Source organism: Triticum aestivum, chromosome 6D (assembly GCF_018294505.1).
Source record: "Triticum aestivum cultivar Chinese Spring chromosome 6D, IWGSC CS RefSeq v2.1, whole genome shotgun sequence".
NCBI lineage: Eukaryota > Viridiplantae > Streptophyta > Magnoliopsida > Poales > Poaceae > Triticum > Triticum aestivum.
The window spans coordinates 478785217-478808730 of record NC_057811.1 but is presented as its reverse complement, the minus strand read 5'-3'; the positions used below and the strand labels follow the sequence as shown (position 1 = coordinate 478808730).

Below are 23514 nucleotides of genomic sequence, written 5' to 3'. Positions count from 1 at the left end.
CCAAGAAGAAGCAGTTGTTCACGCAAGACAAGGCGGAAACCAAGCAGGTGCCGGTCAACGAGGACGGGTCTTCAGGAGCCACCTTTACCATAGGAGCCGGCCTTGACCCGGGACAAGAAGAGGCCTTGGTAAGGTTCTTGCGCGCGAACAAGGAGACATTCACCTGGGAGCCTAACCAGCTGGTAGGGGTCCCGAGGGAGGTGATTCAGCACCATCTGAGGGTATGCCCAAATATACGCCCCGTGAAGCAGCGAGCGAGACGGCGGTCCACTGAGAAGCAGGCCTTCATCGTCCAGGAGACACGCAAGCTGGAGGCGGCGGGTGCCATTCGCGAAGTTCGATGTCCCGAATGGCTGGCGAACCCCGTCGTGGTGCCGAAGAAAGGTGGGAAGGAACGGATGTGCGTCGACTTCACCAACCTTAACAAGGCCTGCCCCCAAGATCCGTTCCCGCTCCCGCGCATCGACCACATAGTTGACTCCACCGCCGAGTGCGACCTGCTGTGCTTCCAGGAAGCATTCTCGGTGTATCAGCAGATCAAGTTGGCAGTGGAAGATGTGGAGAAGACGGCCTTCCTGACACCATGTGGGGTGTACTGCTACACCTGCATGCCCTTCGGGCTGCGCAACACGGGCGCGACCTTTCAGCGGTTCATGCACATCGCCCTGGGGCGACAGCTCGAGAGAAACACAGAGGCCTACGTCGACGACATAGTGGTAAAGTCTCGCGAGGCGAGGACATTGATCCAAGACTTGGAGGAGACCTTCGAGAGCCTGCGCCAGGTGAACTTAAGGCCTAACCCAGAGAAGTGCGTGTTCGGCGTCCCCTCCGGCAAGCTGCTGGGATTCCTCGTATCCCACAGAGGGATTGAGGCGAACCCAGAGAAGATCAAGGCCATCGAGGACATGAGCCCGCCACAGACCCTCAAAGAGATGCAGAAGCTAGCAGGGTGGGTGACCGCATTGGGGCGTTTCATCTCCAAACTGGGAGAGCGCGCCTTACCCTTCTTCAAGCTCATGAAGAAGAAAGGCCCGTTCGAGTGGACCCCGGAGGCCGACCGGGCCTTCCAAGACCTCAAAAAATACCTTACCAGCCCTCCGGTAATGGTGGCGCCACGGCCTCTCGAGCCTCTGGTGCTCTATCTTGCCGCTACCCCGTACTCCGCCAGCGCGACATTGGTGGCGGTTCGGGGGGAGCGCCGAGCCAAGGGCGCGCTGCGCCAAGCCGGAGCTGAAGCGGCGTAGGGCCAGGAAAGCGCAGCAAGGGCATCAGCGGTGGAAGACCAAGCTCAGCAGGCCAACATCTCAGAAGCTCCTGAGGAAAGTCAGGTCTCAGGAACTCCTCCACCTCAGGATGAGCCCCGATCTCCGCAGGACCTGAGCCTTGACAGTGTGCCAGCCCTCGTCGAACACCCAGCGTACTTCGTCAGCACTGTACTGCGGGACGCAAGGGCACGCTACCCCATGCCCCAGAAACTCCTGCTCGCACTCTTGGTGGCATCACGCAAGATGCGACACTACTTCCAGGGGCACCCCATCAAGGTCGTCTCACCCTACCCATTGGAGAGGGTGCTCAGGAGCCCTAACTCAGCCGGAAGGGTCGCGGAGTGGAATATAGAGCTGCAAGCATTCCAGTTGGAGTTCAGCACTACCAGAGTCATCAAAGGGGCCGCGCTCGCTGATTTTGTGGCTGAATGGACGGATGCCCCGGTGCTTGAGGAAGGCGACGACCGATCCACCTCGCCAGGGAGCGAAGCCCCAGACGGCTGGGTCATGTATTTCGATGGCGCCTTTGCGCACCAGGGTGCGGGGGCTGGAGCAGTGCTCATTTCTCCCACATAGGACAAGCTTTACTACGCCGTGCAGCTCTGCTTCCAGCACGGCAAGAAGGTCTCCAACAACATCGCAGAATACGAAGGCCTCATAGCTGGCCTGAAGGCTGCAGCGGCCCTAGGGGTGAAGCGCCTCACTATCAGAGGCGACTCACAACTCCTCGTCAACTTATCCAACAAGGTATACGAGCCAAAGGACGAGCACATGGAGGCGTACCTCGCGGAGGTGCATAAGATGGAAAAACAGTTCTCGGGCCTGGAGCTGCAGCACGTGCCTCAGGGCACCAACAAGGAAGCCAACGACATCGCCAGGAGAGCATCCAAGCGGCAACCGCAAGAGCCCGGTGAAAGAACATGCGGTGCCCCCATGTTTGGTTTTGGTAATTGATGACAATCTCTATGGACTAATGGTTGCCTTGAGTTATATTTGAAGGATTTGTCCATAGGCATTTCTTGAAGTCCATGTGTTGGTTTCAAGGAGTTTACGTGGTGAGCAAGGTGTTATTAAGGAATTATCCAAAGATTGGTCATGTGAGAGTAGAGCTTATTGCAAGCATGTCTTGAAGAAGAAGATTGTGTGATCATTCATGTTTACCTTCAAGACATCATCCAAATGAAGAGAGTTGGAAAGAGTCAAGGTTGATCAAGACTAAGTCAAGAGTGAATCAAGTTGATCAACACACAAAGCGCACAAGATGTACCGAGAGGGATCAAGCGATCCCATGGTGTGGTAAGCATTGTCAATTACGCTTTGTGTACTAACCCATGATCTTCGTGAGAGTTCTTTGTGGGGTTAGGTTGCGGTGTGCAAGTTCAAGTGAAGCATCATGAAGAGATCAAATGCTTGAAGCTTGCCGTCCATTGTGGCGACAATGGACTTGTGAAGATGTTGCGGTGTGCAAGTTCAAGTGAAGCATCATGAAGAGATCAAATGCTTGAAGCTTGCCGTCCATTGTGGTGACAATGGACTTGTGAAGATGTGCGGAAGAGTGGCTCACCCATAGTGGAGTATGGGGGAGCAATCCACTAGTCTTCATCGAGCCAACACAACCAAGAAAGGTGGTCCAACTTGAGGGAGTCAAGATCGTCATCATCTAGCTCAAGTGGACCATGTGCAAGGCAAAGGTTTGCTCTTGATAGGTTTTCTATTTTACCGGTCTCATGATGGTAGTTGGGAGACCGGGTTATAGGATCGATTGCCGTACTATCAAGGGGGGCTCTCGATGAGTAGCTTGATCGTATCGTTCATAGAGAGCTCAAACCATTGCATCCTTGCATCATCTTTTTTGGTTCTTGTTTGGTTCTTCTCTTTGTGAGTTTCGGAGCTTATGGTCATCTTGGTGACAAGCTCGAGTTCATCGAAAACGGAGTTCACTCGCATCTTCTATGATGTTTTCGATGTTGGAGGTTATGCCGGTTCTTCTCGATTGGAGGTTTCACTCGCTGTTTTGATGCTACTCGTCTTTCTCAATCCAACAAGCTTAAGTTTGCTCAATTCGGAGCTCATATGCAGAAGTTATGGCAGTTTTGGTTTCCTAGCGGTAGTACCGCGGGCCGGAGCGGTAGTACCGCTTGGGTGCTATAAGCGGTAGTACCGCTCTAAGAGTGGTAGTACCGCTCCAGAGCGGTAGTACCGCTGGTGGGCCCCAGCCGTAGTACCGCTACGGTCTCGTACTAGTACCGCCTCGATTCGAGGGGTCTTTTTCGTGTCGGGTTCTACGGTACTAGCCGCGGCAGTGGGGGCCGTAGTACCGCTCTCTTGCGGTAGTACCGCCCTGCCACCGTGGTAGTACCGCTCTGGGCCCAGCGGCAGTACCGCGAGGGGGAGCGGTAGTACCGCTTATAGGGGCAAGCGGTAGTACCGCTGGCCAAGCGGTAGTACCGCTCTCTGCGGGGCTGAAGTGGGGGTAACGGTTGGATTGTTCCCCCCACTATATAAGGAGGTCTTCTTCCCCAATGAACCTTATCTTTTGAGCTCGTGTTCTTCCCCCATTGTTGACCTTCTTCGAGCTTGCTAACTCTCAATCCCTCCATGGATTCTTGCTAGTTTTTGAGGGAAAAGAGAGAGGAGATCTAGATCCACATTTCCACCAATCACTTTCTCCTCTATGTGAGGGGAACCCCTTGGATCTAGATCTTGGAGTTCTTCATGTTCTCCTTCTTGTTCTTCCTCTCATTTTCCTCCCTAGCATTAGTTGCTTCGGTGGGATTTGAGAGAGAAGGACTTGGGCACCCCGTGTGCCCTTGCCATTGCATTTGGTGCATCGGTTTGAGTTCTCCACGGTGATATGTGGAAGTTACAAGTTGAGAAGCTTATTACTCTTGGGTGCTTGGTGCCCTTGAGCTTGTTCCTCTTGGGTGCTTGGGCGCCCTAGACGGTTGGTGGTGTTCGGAGCTCAATCATTGTGGTGTAAAGCTCCGGGCAAGCGTCGGGGTCTCCAATTAGGTTGTGGAGATCGCCCCGAGCAATTTGACGGGTTCCGGTGACCGCCCCCAAGGGTTGCCAAAGTGTACGGGTTCGGTGACCGCCCCCAAGGGTTGCCATTTGTACGGGTTCGGTGACCGCCCTCAAGGGTCCCTTAGTGGAATCACGGCATCTTGCATTGTGCGAGGGCGTGAGGAGATTACGGTGGCCCTAGTGCCTTCTTGGGGAGCATTGTGCCTCCACACCGCTCCAAACGGAGATTAGCATCCGCAAGGGTGTGAACTTCGGGATACACGCGGATATGTTTGCTTCGGAACAAAACCCTGCAATCAAATAGATTGTCCCAAGGGCGCCATATTCTAGGAGCCCAAGTTATGGGCGTCCTTGGGGTGATCTCGTAGTTCCTACGGGGTGGAGACAATGGGGTCGAGTACGAGAATTGAAAGACTAGACGTCGTAGAGAATTGAGAATTTTCATGTCTTTCAATTCTCGTACTCGTAATTGGAAAGTTATGGAAGGAGACCCATCATTTTGCAATGAAAACAACATATTCTCAAAGTACGTGTCCGGATAGCCCAAAATGTCTTCCCAAATTGGGTAAAAGTGCAATCCGATCGCCGCAGAAGTAGGGACCTTTTTTTTTAACCCTACCATTCCATTACGGATTCCCGGGCCAATCTGGGGACGCCTACGAAAAGGTTGTTTAGATTTACGAAATCCATGCTACTGCGCCTGGCGTAACAGCTCCTGGTGTTTTTAACGTCTCTAATTCAAAACCGAACATGAAATTTTGATTTCATTCGGTTCAGGTACAAGATACTATCATTACCGCCTGGACAATTAGACAGCCAACCCGTAATCGCAACGACCCAATTGCAAAATTAGCTAGAGCAGCAGGTGCTGTAGCGAAACTCATTGCAAAAGAGGGTAAATCGGCCACTCTCCGCGTGCCTCGGTTATCTCTTAACCGAACCCTTTACTTACGCACTTTACTCTGTGATAGCCATATTGTTTCTTGTCATATATCTTGCTATCACTTAGTTGTTTATCTTGCTTAGCATAAGTTGTTGGTGCACATAGGTGAGCCTAGTTGTTGTAGGTTTTGTGCTTGTCAAATTAACCGCTAGGTTTATTCCGCATTTGTTCAAGCCTAAACCGTAATTATTTTAAAGCGCCTATTCACCCCCACCCCCCTCTAGGCGACATCCACGATCTTTCACCCGGTGTCTTTGAGGAGCGGCTTTTCAAGCCATCACCTATGCCGCCACTGTCAAGCACTACTCAGCCTCGGGAGGAGCTCCCACAGCCTCCGGCCACGGGAGCCCCAGCCTGTGGCCCAACCTTAGGAGCTCGGCTGCTATTGGCTCTCGAGCCTCAGGAGGAATGCTGGACCAAGGAATTCAAGGAGTACCTGATACAAAGGACGCTGCCGGAGAAGGAAGAGGACGCCGAGCATGTGGCACGGCAGGCCACGGCTTACTGTATCCAAGACGGCGAGTTGTACAGGAAACGACCGAACGATGTCACGCTGCGCTGCATCTCCAGTACTCAAGGAAGGGAGTTACTGATTGACATACACGGCGGGGACTGCGGACACCATTCGTCGTCTCGGACCCTCGTCGGCAAGGTATTCCACAACGGATTCTACTGGCCTACAGCACTCAACGATGCGGCCGAGCTAGTGAAGTCCTGCGAAGCTTGCCAATTCCACGCCAAGCAAATCCATCAGCCAGCTCAGGGCCTCCAAACCATCCCGCTTACATGGCCATTCGCGGTCTGGGGGCTGGACATCTTAGGCCCGTTCCCTCGGCGCCAGGGGGCTACCGCTACCTCTACATCGCCGTCAACAAGTTCACCAAGTGGGCGGAAGTGGAAGCCGTCCGTACCATCCTGGTCGGCTCTGCTGTCAAGTTCATCAAGGGCCTCGTGAGCTGCTTCGGGGTCCCCAACCGCATCATCACAGATAACGGCTCGCAGTTTACTAGTAACCTCTTCAAAACCTACTGTGCTAACCTTGGAACGCAGATCTGCTACGCTTCGGTGGCCCACCCCAGGAGTAATGGTCAGGCTGAACGCGCCAACGCGGAGGTCTTGAGGGGCCTCAAGACCAGGACCTTCAAGAAAAAGCTGGAGGCCTGCGGCAGGGGCTGGCACGACGAGCTCCAGACCGTGTTGTGGTCCATCCGCACCACCGCCACCAAGCCAACAGGCGAGACCCCATTCTTCCTCGTCTACGGAGCTGAGGTAGTTCTCCCTCATGAGGTCAAGCATCGCTCCGCACGGGTCCTAGCGTTCGACGAAACGCAGCAGGACGCCACGCGGGGGATGGATCTCGTGCTGGGGGAGGAACGTCGTCGCGAAGCTGCACTGAGGGCGGCAAGGTACCAGCAAGCGCTGCGGCGATACCATTGCTGCAACATCCGCTCCAGGACCCTCGAAATGGGTGACCTAGTCCTGAGGCGGGTCCTCTCTAGGGAAGGGCTGCATAAGCTTTCACCCATGTGGGAGGGCCCGTTCAAGGTCGTCCACATCTCCAGGCCTGGCGTCGTGCGCCTGGAGACGCAAGATGGCATACCTATCCAAAACGCCTGGAACATCCAGCACCTTCGGAAGTTCTACCCATGAAGCAAGGCCCAGAGCCTGTGAAGAAAGGCCCAGAGCCTGTGAAGAAGGCCCGGTGTCTGTGAAGAATCGCCGCCCTTGACACTCTCACGTAATAATGAGTTGGGGTTGTACACACCCCGGAGTCTCAGGAGCGGCGGCCTCAGGCCCTGGGGCTCCCGCCCACGCCTAGTGGCAGCACTTAGCTCCGCGCTGGTGAGAAGACTTGAAGACTAGATTAGGTGCCGGACGCGGCTTTTCATTTGCTTTCCGTAGTTGGCTCGCTTTTCCTTAATCAAAGTTTGCTTTTGGTGTTCCTTGCTGGTTTGATTCCCTCGCCTCTTACCGCATTTCCCGGCTCTGGTTTACTCATGTTCTCTCTCTCTCGCATACCTCGCGAGGGGGCTAGGCAGGTGCCCTCGCGAGCATTTTTCTCCTCTCTGCCTTCTCGGGAGCCACCCTCGTTCGATCCTGAAAGCTGGCGCATCTCTCCTAATCCGTGCCCCTCGGGTACCGCGATACAAAATGCCGGGTCAGGGCTAGGTGAACAGCAAACCTTTTAGCGCACCTCCTAATGAATTTTTGCAGTTCCTAAGCGAACGCAGGCCACCAAGGCAAGATGGACACGAGGAAACAAACACCTCGTGAGGAAGAGGGCATCCTGAACGTACCAGGTTAGGTTATCTTTGCGCAAAGTAACGACACGGCACGGGAACAACACGCATAGTGCAACAACCAAGGAACCATAGTTCGATACACGCCCCCCTGGGCCCATACTAGTTTAATTCTTGATGCGGGAAAAAGAGCAAAACAAAAGCGGTGTAGCAGCGGTCCATGGAGGCAGGCACCTAGCAGCACCCCGAGCCTAGCCGGATCTCTCCTCGCGCTTCACCGAGGCGCGACGGCGAGACGACCCGCTGCCGCCTTCAAAGCGGGCGCGACGGCGCGGTGGCTGGTCGTAGCCACCACTGCTGGAGCTGTCGCCGGAGGAAGAGCCCCCGTAGTTGGGCGAAGCACAGTCGCCGCCAGGGGCGGGCTCGCCCTCATCCTCATCACGACCGTCGCCAAGGTCGAGCACCTCCTCGCCGTCGTTCGCCTCGGGGCAGCATCCGGCGCGGCAAGCATCTTCCCCGAACACCCTCACGTAGAGGGTCGCATCGCCATCGAACTTGAAATGGAGGGTGCACTGCTTGCTCAGGCCGTGCGCGCGGGCGAATGTCTGCCAGCCGCGGGCCAGGGCTATGTTGCCCGCGGCGGAAGTCTCGACCGCGACCCAAGAAACCTTGCTGCAGCATCCATCCGCCTGCGGCAGAGCCCGCCTGGACCACAGGCCGGCAGTTCACTGATGAAGAAACGCGGAAGCTGGAGCCAGTTGCCGGCCGGGTTCTCCGACCAAACGACGAACTCCGGCGGCACCTCCGCCGAATGAAAGCGCGGACGGGGAGGCCGCGCCACCATGGCACGCCTCCCTTCGTCAATTGGCCCGCCGTGGCTGGGACGACCCCCTTCGCGTGCCGCGGCGCCGCCGCGACAATGGGTCACGGCGGGTGTCTCGGCGTGCTTGCGCGGACGGTCGCGCCCACGCTTGGGCGCCGGGGAGCCGGGTCCTTCGCGAGGGGCCTTCCCCTTCTCAGCGGCAGAGAACTTCCTTCGTGGCGCCATTGGAGGCACTGCTAACAACGGAGCGAGGAGGAAGAAACAAGCGAGCGAGGAAGAGATGGGCAATGGCGGCTCCGCCCCCTCCTCATTTATAGCGGAAGAAGGCCAACCGGCGTCTCCCACGATCACAGGTAATGATGGTTTTCCTTGCATGTTGCAGGGACTTGTCAAGTCGTGCAGTTGTCGAGGCAGCGTGGGGAAGCAGAGATGCCCACATCCAATCAACCGCCACGCGTCGACCGAGGCCGCAGGCTTTTGGGGCCCGCAGTGCTCCATACTTGACCCTTGGCTTCGCCGCGAAGCCAAGCCCGAGCGCACCTTGGGCCCAGGGGCTACTGTCGGCGTTCTGGGAATGGGGGTCCCCAGACTTGCCTGCCTGCGGCCCACGGCGTGGCTGAGCCAGCAGGCCGTACGACCCATCTTCATCAACAAAGCATCCAAGACCCTCGCGAGGGGCCAAGCCTCGCGAGGCGGACGACGCAAGACCTCCTCGAGAGTGGCCTAGTCAGGCAGGCTCACGAGGAGCGGAGATATCAAGGCGAGGCAAACCTCATGAGGCTCTCGTGACGTGAGCCGTGACGATCGACACCAGGCGGGCGCCAGCGCGCGCAGCGTCCTTGTTTCCTCTTTGGTGCTAAGGAGGCCAGCGCAGGCGAGGAGTACTGAGGCCTCAGGCAAAGGTTGCCATATCGGTGCAACGAGACCAAGACCAGAAGGACGGCAAGACGAAGGTCATGGTGGAGCCCAAGACGGCGTCACCACAGAGCTTTTCGCAGGCGAAGACCGCTTTTGTAAGAATAGCTTGTACTAGCTGTCCCCCTTCAAATTTGCCCGCCGTTGTTGGCTCCCTTCCCGCACAATATTTGGGAAGAGGACCAGGGCCTATATAAGTAGGGCTAGCCACCACAGTAGAGGGGGAGGAGAATCCGATCGAGCAGTTCACCCGCTCTCACCCGCTAAGTCACCAAGCACAAGAACACCTCAACCTCACGAGGCTGTTCTTCCCTTGTACTGTTCACCATCAGCCCAAGAGGCAATCCACCACCACCACACTGGAGTAGGGTATTACACCACAACGGTGGCCCGAACCAGTATAAATCTCGTGTATTTCTGTGTTGCAAGTTCGTCGAGTTCGTCCGCGAGATCTTAGCGAGCTAGGGTGTCGATCGGTAGGAGGGAAAGACTTCGCGCGCACCCCAGTGTTCGAACCTTAAGGGTTTGCCGGAACCCCACATCCGACAAGTGCGCCACTACACATTGAAAACGGCTCAGGACGGACGCGGCCTCTCATTGTCTCCGCTGTTGAAGCGGTGCACCGTCCACGAAGGCGCCGCCCGCTGCACTCACGGTTGAACACGCCTCATCACCGCATTCAAACCTCCATTAAACCCGCGTGGAAGTCGAGAAACCTACTCCAGCCACACGTCCGTTCACGAACGGGCCAACATTAAACACAACGATGGGCAAGCTCCTCCCTCCATCCGCTATTTTGAAGGAGGTCAGACGCCGGGCAAGAACGGCACCAATCCGGTGCTCCCCATCTCCTCCTTCCACCATTTTCTCCACCTTTTCGATGACATCTGGCGAGCAAGAAGAGCAGTTCTCCGGCATGAAAGCCGGCTGGGTGTCCCGCCGAGCCTGCCGGATACGAGCGAGGCAGCTCGCTGCTCTACCTCCATCGGCAAGCCCGATGAAGCAAGTTGCCGCGCCAAGCCAGCACGTGCTTCACCAACTCGCTGCTCCAGGCCAGCTCGCAGAGGAGCGGCGAGTTGCGCCAGGCCGGCAGGGGGAGGGGAGCACGGCGACACGGGCATCGTCGCTGCCGTGGACGACGTTGTGTCGTCCCGCGCCTCCCGTGCCTGCGACTGCGCCATCCACCGTCAATGCACGCGTAGCCGCACCCTGCCGGTAGAGAAAGAAGCCGGTTGCGCGTATATCGATGAGTCGGTGGCCAGCATGCCGCCAACATCAAGGGAAAGTAGAACACGGGAGGCCACCACCGGCGCGTCGCCGGCTTGTTAGCCGGTGACCTATGTGGTTCTTTATCTTAAACAATCCTGGGCTCCCGTCTGAGCTCCACGGAAGCACACTTCCCCTCCAGCTGAAGCACCCTCTTTGTCACTCCGATGAGCGACGTAGCCAGACATAGGAAAGATACAGAGGAAGAATATGCCTCTGGGACTCCTGACAGTCCGGTTAGCGAGCTGCCAGATATGGGAAAAACCAAGGGATCCCTCGCGGCCGACCGTAGACTAGTGTCATGTATCCATGTCGTGGGAGTGAATCTCTGTGCGACCGTACGTGCACATAATTTTACCTTTTTATTTAAAATATGTCCAAAATATAACCGTTTTCGTCCGGTTTGTATAAAATCCATCATGTATATGTGAAATCCGACAGTGTTTGCATGAATTTCATCCGATTTGTTAAAAAAAAATAGTTTAAAATGTATGCGGCTACGATTAGATGACGGTCTCCCGCATCCGTGTTCACGGACTGGTCCCCCTGCTGGTAGAAAATTTGCGGGTTGTCGTTGGAGATTCACTAATTTCCTAAGCCATAAACCCTAGCTAGTTAGAACCTGCAGGAGACAGGCAATTATATGAGGAGGCGGTCGAATGGTGATCCGTCGATCAAGGTGGTACCTAACCTGCCGTTGGTTGATCTCCATTGATTGTGCTTGTGCTGCCGGTTTGGTTAAGTACCGGATCGGAGTAGCAATCTTGAGAAGGATATACTGTGGAGTATAACTGACAAGATCATGCCACAATGGCTACAGAACTAACTAGTGTGTGCTTTACTTTCACTAGTGTGGGAAGAAAGCCATGGACAGAAAAGTGTGATTAGTGAATTACAGAAATATGCCGCCGGTTAGTCCAATGGCTACAGAACTAACTTGTGCTGCCGGTTTGGTTAACTACAGAACTAAACGTCGTATCACTTGTTAGCACTGGCGGAGCTTAGTTGGGGCTAAACTATGCCATGACCCGCCTAGCTTACAGCAAACAACGTCCACGTATGAGTGAATGCCTATCATGGTCCGCCCTGGTTTTTTATTGCAGCTCTTGTAGTGACCAGCAATGAAAGTGCACGTGGGCTATTGTGAGCTCTGCTTCTCATTGGAAAAGGTTATACTCCAAGCTAAGTACTGCTACTGCATACAGCTCATCTAAATCCAGGCATCAGTGCGTAGTTGATAGATCCAACTGCCCTCTTGAATGAGTAACAAGTTGCCTTATTTGCGCAAAAATAATAATAACAAGTTGCTTTAGGTCACTTTGAATGAAGAAACTACGTGCTGTATGAAATGGATTCATCATCACCATGCCAACTTCACTCACTCCAGAGTCCAGAGTACTCTGTCCAAAATTCATACTAGGTCTTTGATTTTTGTTTATCACTGAAACGCCGTTAATTTTAAAACAAAAACAAAAAAAATTGCCCCTCCAATTGATGACGAGTAGTACTAGTTGCACTATGATCCATCTGCTTGCATATATTCGGCAAACACATACACATTAACAAAACTTGAAGTACATAGACATGTCAAACGAAGTTCAACTAATTAGTAAACGGAGTTTCACATAGTTTCACAAATAGCAAACACATAGTTTCACAAATAGCAAACACATAGTTCCACGTAGTTTCACAACCACTAGACAACCCAACTACAAGAGCCAAGTATCCAAGAGCAGAATTACTTGCTCCTTCCCCTCTTGGAGGTACGGTCCTCGTTACTCTTTGAACGAGTCTCTTCAGTCTTCTTTTTGGGCCGTCGAGTAACCGGTCTCTGGAAAGGGCCCGGACTCAGCAAATCCTTCTTCTTCGGATTCCTCTTCGGCAGCTGAGATGGTTGAGATGATTGAGTTGGTGGAGGTCCATAATCTTCATCGTACTCCTTCTCCCCATTGCTCTCATCCTCATCCTCCTCCTCCTCCTCCTCCTCCTCAACCAACCTAGACGACGAGGGAACATGGCTCGATGAGCCGATGTGACCCTGTGTGGCTACAGGATGATAAGCTTCAACCGACCCAGCTCCAGCACACCCAAGCAGCCCTACCAGTTTGCGACAACACTTCACGAACTTCTGCACTCATAATGAAACAAGGGCATAATAAGTATCAGATTTATGATTGCAAGTGAACAAGATGCATCTGTTCCGAGGAGGCTGAAATTGTACCTTCACCGCCCCCCTCACTTTGTTCTCAGATTGTACGCTCCCGGGGGCATTACCTAGTGCATTTGAGGCTTCAAAGATGCATCTGTTCAGCTCACCGGACTGTCAGTCGCGATGACGAATAAAATAATTTAAATACAACGTCGGTTCAAACTTACCACTCTGTTGATGAGGGGTGCAAACTCCCTAAATCGACTATGCATGTCTCTGATGCCGGTCTGGTAGGCCTCTTCCTCGGGGTCATCCGTCTCCAGCTCCGCGATGTCTTCCGCCGTCCACCAAGGCCTGAACGAAGGCGGTGCTTCTGGCCATCATCGTACCACCTCATGTGTCGGGCCAGGTAAGCATCCCGGTCAGTCACTTTCCTCTCCCCATCTTTACGGAACCTTCGTCGGTTCCACTCTGTCACATGAGTTTTATGCTCCTCTCCCCAGTCTGTGATCGATTGATTCTTCTGCCGGCTCAACCTGCAAGGCATAGGCCACAAGAAACATCATAATAAAGTCAAACGCAATGAAATCATGGGCACGAAGAACAAGCGCGCTCACATGTGGAGCGCATGGCCGTCGATATCGGTCGGCGGGCCCGGTGGGGTATGCTGATACATCCCAAACTGCGTGGCCACGCGGTGTGGCAAGTGCCACTCGACGGCGTACACACAGATCATGGGCACGATGCACTGCCAAAGACCACTGTCCGCATCGCACATCACGTTTAGATCGAAGTCCCACTCTCGGTCATGATACGGCCACCAGTTTACCTATTACATATACATTGGTAAGTTCCCACTCTCGGCCAAAAGTGGAATCAAAGAGAAAGGTGGTGAGCGAGTTCATATACCTGCGTATGCGTCAAATCGTCCAACTCGTTTGTGTAGGTCTTGTACGAAGTCTTGTTTAGGCCCGTGTAGAGTTTGACAACGTCCCACTCGTAAGCTACGGTGGGGTGTCGAGTCTCGTCGCCATCTTCGCTATAGGCACCCCATGGGCGTCTTGGCATCTTCTCCGGACGCCCCACCGGCAGCCGCTCCCACATCCAAATGGAGAGGGCCTAGACAAAGCTACCCATATTGGACTTGTCTCCCGTCCCCTGGGTTGCGTCGTCAAGCTGCAAAACATCAAATGAGGATCAGATATAACAAAATGTCATTGACATACTTTCGTAGGTAGGCAATTAGATACTCTCTTACCGAACGGTATAGGTAGGCGAGAGATGCGGTCCCCCAACTGTACCATGCATCCTAGTCGGCAAGGAAGAACAGATACGACCAGTTGGCAGAGTTCCCGGAGCTGTCTGGAAACACGACCTCCGTGAGAAGATACCACAGGTAGGCCTTAGCGTACCACTCCACAGTTGCCTCATCTGCGCCTTCGGGGCATGTCTTCCGGTGCTCCGAGAGCCAGGGCAACGATACACCGGATGTACGGTTACCCTTAGCACCGGGGCAGTCGCCGATGAGGGTGGTAACCCTCTGCTGCCAGTTGGTCCTCTCCACTCACCCGGTGAGTGCATGACCCTCGATCGGCATGGCAGTAATCATCGACCAATCCTCGAGGGTCACCGTCATCTCCCCGCATGGCAGATGGAAAGAATGGGTCTCCGGTCGCCACCGGTTAATCAAAGCTGTCAGAGCTGTGTGGACAAGCGTCGGCGGCTGACGCTTGAACTGCAACACGAAACCCAACAGTCGGGCTCTCTTGAAGTACGGCATGTAGCGCTCGTCGTAGTCCATATTCCCATGAACCCCGTGACCCCTCATGCGCAGTGGCTGGAGTATCTGTCAAAAAGTGGACGGCAAAAGTTAGGAACTTATTTTCATCAATCCGAAAACTTTGATCAATATTTCCTTCATATTACTTACCACTCCTTTCTCTATGAAACGGGCACGATGACCCTTGTCGAATGCGTTGTCAAGCATGAAGTACCGTGGGCCGATGTTGTCCGCAAGAGGTGCCCGCCTTAATAAAATTTCATAACCAAAAGCATCATAAGCATAAGCATACATAAACAAAAAATGAAATTTCTTGGTTACATGAACTAGGGTTCATCTTAAGCATATTCCTCCAACAACATCTACTACACATGATGGATCAAATCATATCAACATGCATCATATCAAAATAAAATCCTCCAACATGCATCATATCATCATTTTTTAAACAATTTTTTTTAAATAGAGTTCATCTTGAATGTATTTTCTCCAAACAACATCTTCATATCATCATATCAACATGCATCATAAAACAAAACAAGTCCTCCCACATGCATTACATCATAACATTTTTAAGAAACAAAATTAGGAACTAGGGTTCATCTTCACACTAACATATGTACTATTGATTAGAGTTCATATTCAATACCACTAGTTACTAAAGAACTAAGAAATAGAACTACAATCAAGCTAAAACAATCCTAGGTGGAAAAAAATCCAATCTAAGTTCAAAAATATGAGGGATTTCAAGCAAATAATGTGTCGAATCGTAAGCAAGTTTGCAAAAACTACTTGGAGGGATCGGAGGAGCTTACGTTTCTCTCTTCGGGGCCATCTCGATCCGCAAAAACGAAGAAGAAACGATGAAGATCCGAAGGGGGAGTGCAGGAGATGAGAGAGGGAGAGAGGGGCGAGGGGGGGAGAAAGAAGAAACTGCCAACGGGGGAGGGGGAGGGGTGGGGAGATGGGCAGGGGCGCGGGGTCTCGGGCGAAATAACTGCTCGCACCCTACCGCCAGGGGTTCTGGCGGTAGGGTTAGACAGCCTACCGCCAGGGACCCTGGCGGTAGGGTGCGATGGAGGGGGACGGCGGTCGTCTCCGCGTGCTGACGTGGATTTGTACCCTACCGCCAGGTCTCCTGGCGGTAGGATGTCTAACCCTACCGCCAGCGCCCCTGGCGGTAAGAAAAAGGGTCAAATCTCAAAATATGCCAACCGGGGTCAAATCCTGAATTTGTATGCGAGAAGGGTCAAAACATGAAATTTTGCCCATATATTCATATAGACTGGAATTCATTCACCCCTAGGGTACTTGAAATCGTTCCACCAGATGCTTCACGTAATTGAACAGAGTTGCAAGCGTGTATGCAATATGCATACCAGTGCACGGCTGCAGGCTGCTCAACAATGAAATACTTATCTCCCTCGTTAACCAACAGTTATCTGGGCGAAGCATATTTGATCTTACAAGAGGTAATTCCAGCACATACAAGGGAGCGTCTTGATGTTCTCAATAAATCAATTTCACCCTTTTGTAGGACCGGTTAGAGCTCATCATTCATGTGACGGACTGACAGACCAATACATGCTGCGGAACCGCAAAGATCCAATGCACATCTGGAAATGCCCATACCAACCAAACCCCAAAACCGGCACATAATTAGTGTAAACCACAGGACATAATTACCAGAGAATTAAAGGTCCTCGCGCGAGCGCTGTGACGAGGCAGGCAGTGCACCAACCCGCACGTCGTCCGGGCCACGCGGAGTAAATTCCGGCGACGACGGCATGATCCAAGCAAGAGGGTCAGTCACTAGATGCACAAGTGCCTACCTAGACAGATCCGCTATAAATGGCGACTACACGCAACGTTTCAGTGCATCCACTAGGTCTAGGACTAGGTGTACCAACACATACTACGGCAAGTGAGTGAAGTGGAGTGTGGAGCGCTAGCAGCAATGGCGGCCTCCTCGTGGCAAGTGGCCCTTCTCGCCGTCGCGCTCTGCGTGCTCCCGGCCCTGCCGGCGGCGAGCGCGGCCCGGGCCTTCTTCATCTTCGGCGACTCGCTGGTGGACAACGGCAACAACAACTACCTCCTGACGTCGGCGCGCGCCGACTCGTGGCCCTACGGCATCGACACCCCGGACCACCGCGCCACGGGGAGGTTCTCCAATGGCAAGAACGTCGTCGACCTCATCAGTTGAGTAGCGTGCTCGGGCATTCATGGATGCACATCACCAGCCGTACGTCGGTGGTATATATCTGTAGTTGAGGCTAACAGGTTGATTGATTGATTACAACAATGTTGCACGCAGGCGAGCAGATCGGATCCGTGCCGGTGCTGCCGTACCTGAGCCCGGAGCTGGACGGCCAGAACCTGCTCGTCGGCGCCAACTTCGCCTCCGCCGGCATCGGGATCCTCAACGACACCGGCATCCAGTTCGTACGTGCTGCCATTCACCTATCGATCTGTCGTTTTTCATGCACACTCCATTCAATAATTAACTGTACATACTCTAATGAATTGCATCATCGTGCAGGCCAACATCATCCGGATCTCGAAGCAGCTGACCTACTTCGAGCAGTACAAGCACCGGCTGGCCAAGCTCTACGGCCCGGAGCGGGCGGCGCGGGTGGTCGGCGGCGCGCTCACGCTCATCACCCTCGGCGGCAACGACTTCGTTAACAACTACTACCTGGTGCCCTACTCCGCCCGCTCCCGGGAGTTCTCCCTCCCTGACTACATCAAGTACATTTTGTCCGAGTACAAGCAGGTGCTCCGCCGCATCCACGGCCTCGGCGCGCGCCGCATCCTCGTCACCGGCGTCGGCCCCATCGGCTGCGTGCCGGCCGAGCTCGCCATGCACAGCCTCGACGGCAGCTGCGACCCGGAGCTGCAGCGCGCCTCCGAGGCCTACAACCCGCAGATGGAGGCCATGCTCAACGAGCTCAACGCCGAGGTCGGCTCTAGCAATGGCAACGGCGCCGTGTTCGTGGCCGTGAACACGCGGCGCATGCACGACGACTTCATCGCCGACCCCAAGGCGTACGGCTTCGTCACCTCCACCGAGGCCTGCTGCGGGCAGGGGCGGTTCAACGGCATCGGCATCTGCACCATGGTGTCCAGCCTCTGCGCCAACCGCGACGAGTACGTGTTCTGGGACGCCTTCCACCCCACGGAGCGCGCCAACCGCCTCATCGCCCAGAACTACCTCACCGGCTCCACCGACTACATCTCCCCCATGAACCTCTCCACCATCATCCACCTCGACCGCCACCTCCACGACTAGCTAGCTACAACCACATTCATCCATGATCCGTCGTTCAGCCTCCTCGCTCCATCATTTGCAATTCCATCATTTTGTTTTCATATATTATATAGCAGCGGCAGCCTTCTTGATTTTGTCCAAGAAATTAAACGTTTATGTATTCAGTCAGTACGTGTGTTGTATTTCAGCTGGTACAGCGTGTCAGGCAGGTTCTAGCTAGTTTGTAATAATGCGTGCTCAGCTAGCTAGCAGATAAATATATATATCCATGCATGGTTGCTTGTGAGGTACTCCCTCCGTTACATAATACATGTCTTTCATTTGTCAAAATATAGATGTATCTAAACATGTTTTAGTATATAGGTACATCCATTTTTGGATAAATGGAAGTCAAGTATTTTGGAACGGAGGGAGTACGTACCTGCTGCTTGTGATCAATGTTGATGTTCATGTATTGAACCATGGATGATGTCCATGTATAGATTCTCAATTGTTCTTGACAGGATTCAGTTTAGTTAGCTTCGTGATGCAGTAATATATCTGACGAGATATAGACGAACGGAAGTGCTATAAACAACCGCGGAACAAAGTCATCTGGCAATTGAGGATCAGGCTGGCATGGGCTAGTGACTACTATACTACTAGTCGCGAGCAGTAGACCGCATGGTCTCCCTATCCTGATTCGTAAACAGTGCCACCTCCGGCTGCCATGCTATTTAAAGGCCCGGATCGTCCCCACGTTATTTTCTGAGAAGAGTTAAATGCACCATGGGTGTCTTAACTTGTCCGTTACGGTCAGTTTAGTGCCTAAACTTGTAAAATACACAAAAACAATGCTGTAACTTGTCACACGGTGCATATATGGTCCCTCCGCCCGTATGCCACCGTATGTGATGTCCACGTGGATAGCTAGTGGCTGACCCACATGTCAGTGGGTGTGAGCGATGCCTGCGCTGGGTGAAATGTGTATGAGTTTTTTTTCAGAAAATCCCCTAAAATTTAATAAAGTCACAAGTCAGCCCTTGCTCTGCATATGCTAATAACAGAAAAAAGAAAACTGTGTCTTTGAATTAGTTTCGACCCTGGGACATCCACGTTACATAACTAGTACGCACGCTAGCACGCTAGCCACCCAAACTAGTACTTTGTGTACAGTTGTTAGATGGAAGGTCTATCTATCACTCTGCAATTTCTATTATGTTTTCAAGTTACTGTTTGGTTTTTATGATATAAAATATTATAATATTAAAATATAATAATTATCAACATGCAATTATTGTCTATTTAAATTTTAATTCTATTTTTATTATTTGTAGTTCGAAGATTTAACCATGAACTTTTTCTAAAATTTATGTTGATTTAAACAGTTCAATGTATATTATAAAATATTACAAATTTGTTTTGCATCTTCATTCAGGACCACAAACACGCAGAATTATTTTGTATCTTTGTTGTATTTTTAGAATACATAATTATTAAAAATCAACAACGTTGTATTCTGAAAATTGTTCAACATGTATTAAAAATCATTGTGTAGAAACAATAAATTCTATAAATGTGTTAACACATGTTAGACGTGTTAGTCGAAATGTAAGAATAATTTTACACTAATTTTTTAATACATATTGAACATTTTATGAAATAGATGTTGTAATTTTTGAATGCATGACAGACATTTTTGAAAAACACGTCTACAATTTCTTAATGCACTAACACCTTTTTAAGTTCATGGCAGGTAATATGTTGAATAGTTCTTTTTTTCAAAGGTGAGAATTTCTTTTAATTTCCCACGAATCAACTTTTTCTTTTTTATTTCTTTTTATTATTTCACCCGGTTTCTTGACAAATAGAAGCGTATTAGGATATTGCACAGTCAACTATTCTAGGCGTAGTGATTAGCACATGTGTTCGAACCCTGTCGGGTGCTCTTTTTTTGTTATTACTATTTTATCCCATGTGCTGACATGCGAGACCTAGATTTGACAGGTGGGATCAATGTAGTTTGACGTATTTAAATAAAATGTCAAGAGCTTTTGCAAAAAAAATATAAAGTACAAGGAGTTTTCTGTAAAACAACCAGCACACTTCTCTCACTCCCATTGACATGTGGGCTGATGCCACGTTGGCACGCCATGTGGGTAGTGCATATGCCTGGATACGGATGGAGGCACCATATTTGAACGCTCGGACAAGTTACGGCACCGGTTTCGTGTATTTTACAAGTTTAGGCATCAAAGTGACCGCACCGAACAAGTTGAGGCACCCGTGGTGTATTTGACTCTTCCGAGAACTTTTGGTAGTACTCATCAGTCAAAACGGCATGAACATGTCGGTGTTTTTATCCGCCGTTGCTGCCAAATTGCCATGAAAAATTAATGTGACACGAGCAAGATTCTCAAGAATTAAAGAAGAAATGTACCATGTGGCTCATACGTGCATGGGAGCAGACACTCCGCCGATGGATGGATGGATCCATGGTTGGTTCACTCACCTTCCTATGGAGGCCATTGAATTCCCGTGTTCCCTCCCCGGAGAGACACCATGGAAGCTGAAACGCAGAGTTAACTCTGAGATGAGATGGATTGCAGCCGAAGCAGCAGGCCAAGTCACAGGGATCACTGTATACTGATCGATTGCCACGGGGGGCAGTTACCACTGCCGGCGAGATATTCCTAGTGCGTAATGACTGCGTGCCGGTGAGATGTTCTTGTGTACCTGCAGCTCATTGAAACCTGCATCTGCCTTACGGCTGTACATGCATGCTGGTGCCTAGTAGTATTATACAGTGCGTACGGCTACACGGTGTACGTACGCGCGCGCTCCTGAACTGTCAGCCCCTCCGTCTCAATTCGAGCTTCAGTAGCGTAGTGGTAGCAATGCAGTATTACGTTCGCGTGCCAATTTTTCCAAGTTTCAGAAATGAGGCGCGTTGGCACATTTCTCTGAACATTCCCGCCTAGTATCCAAGTACGAGGTCGACGTCGCTGCATGGGCAGAGGTAGCTGAGTACTCCTTCTCCTACCTAAACGACAACGACGTATGGTTTACGAGGTCACGGCCCTTAATGCTAATCACGTATGCAGCTACAGTATCAAAATGGCGCGATCAATCAATTCTTCTTCCCTTTTGGTGGCCGGATACGACGTTGCCGCAGCATGCATATGCATATACGAGCAGCTGTCGTCGAGCGGTGGATGATGAGGTTGATAGGGCGTCACTGTCGAACTAATATCATGCGCCGATCGATGAGAGTGATGGTTAGCCGCGGCGCGCACGTACGTAATTAGATGTTCATATATAGAAAGTAGAACCATGCTTATATTGGTCACTGATGTTACGTAAGTCATTGTCTGTCTAGCTATTTTCTGGCTCCCGAAATATTGGGAACTTAACTAATTGCACGCCAACTTTTAATTTGTCCACATCCGCTCGGTATGTACGTGAACGACTCAAATGACTAGCCTATATGCGTACGTACGTAGTAGTACGTATGTGGTATTGATGGCAGTAGCAGTCAGATCTATGGGGTGCACGTATGTGGCCCCTGTATCCGAGAATCTAGCCGTACGTAGTTACGTTGGTCATTCAGACACCAACCGCGCCTCATGCTCTCCCCTCTCGCACCAACTCTCGTGGCTTTTTAATTTCGTGCCGTTTTTACTGTTAAAAAAATGCACTCTGAGGTTACTCAACTACCGTGCGTGTTGCTGGTTCAGACTGAGCACAGGCTAGCTAGCTTGCAGGTGAAACGAAGGTAGGAGTAGCGAATTAAGTTGGTGGGTCCACGGGTCGGATCGAAACCGTTTCACCGGCTATTTATGGTCGGGACGGTGGTAAGTACGGCTACGGCGACAGCAGGCCGGCCGGCCGGGCGCTGCCACCGCTCCACGTCCGGCGCGCGATCATTTTCGAATCAGCTCTCGCCGTGCCGTCGGCGCAGAGACGGTAAGTGGTGCGATGGATGTGTTTTGATCTGGTCAAATAAAGTGGCTAAGCTACCCTTGAACCTTGATGTCGTGGAATTCGAGTACTTGGGCCCATACATTTTACATTTTTTGAACATAGTACAGACGCAAGCACTCGTATATGCATACATACACTCATCTCTATGAACACATATATGTAAACCCTACCCCTATGAGCACCATCGAGAGACTGAGCCATCATATCATCTTGAGATTTAGAAAGTCACTGCAGGCGCCTCGTCGTCGACGGGAACGTCTCCTCCCACTGAAAGCGCATCGTTGAAAATTCTGAAATAAATCCATAAATAATACGAGCACCAAGACTTAAACCATGATGGGCTGAAGATACCACTGTCCCACTAACCATCCAACCACAGCTTGGTTCGCGCCCATACATTTTACTTATATCGTTGGCATCCCTAAAAAAAACTTCTATGGTTGACATGTGTGTGCATTCATTTTTTTTACAACCTATTAGGGATTTACACGGCCGCTTAACACGACTCTTTCTAAAACTACCTCCACCGCTTTCTCCTCCCTCCACGTCTTGCGACTAATCTTCTTCTTCTAGAAAATCTCCCCCAATCTTCTATCTCACTCTCGCTAACAACACATCCTTCTCCTCTCACCTTTTTTGGCAGGCTGGTGTCCTCACCAAACCGTCTTCCCCCGCCATGTCCGAGTCGGTGGCCTACCGACGCAGCTTCCAGTGTTGCCCACGTCCCTTCCCTGGCGATAGGGCGGCCTCGACCTTAGGCTCCATACATAGGAGCAACAACAGGCGGCAACGCATGAGGAGAAGCGATGTTGTAGCATAGTGCCTCTCCATCGCCGGCCATGCCTCCCAGCCACCTCCATTCGCGAGTAACTCGATATCCTTTACGGTCGCATGCAAAATGAGTCTAGACCACTATGTCCAGACGGATGCGAACGGTCTGAGGGTGCGCTTTGGAGATGCCCTTAGCACGTTCCATTTGCTCACAACACAATCTTTTTTTCTTCTCATAAACATTTTCGACCTTTCTTCTCTAAAGTTTCTTACAACAACAAAATCACTTGAAGTTGCGGCTATAGGGGCCGCGAACGCCTCCTCCTCCTCGCCAGGTGGTCATTGTCGCCGCGGTGGCAGCCCTTGCACGATCGGTGTAGACACTAGTAGAAAAGAGGGCTTTGGTTCAGGCCGGGTCAGCCCATTAGTCCCGGTTCAGTCCAGAACCGGGACCAATGGGGGCACTGGTCCCGGTTCGTGAGGCCAGGGGCCTGCCGGGCCTCGTGGGGGCATTGGTCCCGGTTCGTCTGGACCCTTTGATCCCGGTTGGTGGGACGAACCGGGACCAATGGGCCTCGCTCCTGGCCCACCACCATTGGTCCCGGTTGGTGGCTTGAACCGGGACCACAGGCTGCCCTTTAGTCCCGGTTCATGCCACGAACCCGGACCAATGAGGTGCCTATATATACCCCTCGCCCGCGAGCAGAGCACTCCAGTGCTCTGTTTTTCTCTGGCCGGTGAGGGGAGGGCTTTGTGGTGCTCTAGCTCACCTCCTATGCACATGAGTGTTCGATGAAATGCCCGAGCCACACTAGTTAAGCTTTCTCCTCTCGAAGCTTGACCTCAAAGCTCCATTTTCCTCGAGATTTTTCTAGGTTTAGCGGCCCGTCACGTCTCATTCCCGTCTTCACCGCCGTCGATCGCCCGCGCCGATCTCGTCGCCGGCACCACCGTGGTGAGCCTCTTGTTCTTATATTCTTTCTGAAAGAAAAAAAATTCTTACTTTAGATAGATACTTGTCTAATTTTCTTACTATTTTATTGCTTGTTATTATATAGTGCGATGGTTTTGGTATCCGCCCCCGTCGGCCCTCGTCCTGTCTATGAT

General features: G+C 51.9%; 1 protein-coding gene across 1 annotated transcript; it reads left to right on the top strand.

Annotated features, from left to right (window-relative positions):
- The first annotated feature begins 16271 nt into the window (after positions 1-16271).
- LOC123146126 (GDSL esterase/lipase At5g33370) lies at positions 16272-17980 on the top strand. The gene is made up of 3 exons (XM_044565714.1): positions 16272-16603; positions 16720-16847; positions 16945-17980. Exons 1-3 carry the CDS (start codon positions 16363-16365, stop codon positions 17692-17694), a joined length of 1119 nt encoding a protein of 372 aa, XP_044421649.1. The 5' UTR covers positions 16272-16362; the 3' UTR covers positions 17695-17980.
- The last annotated feature ends 5534 nt before the right edge of the window (positions 17981-23514 follow it).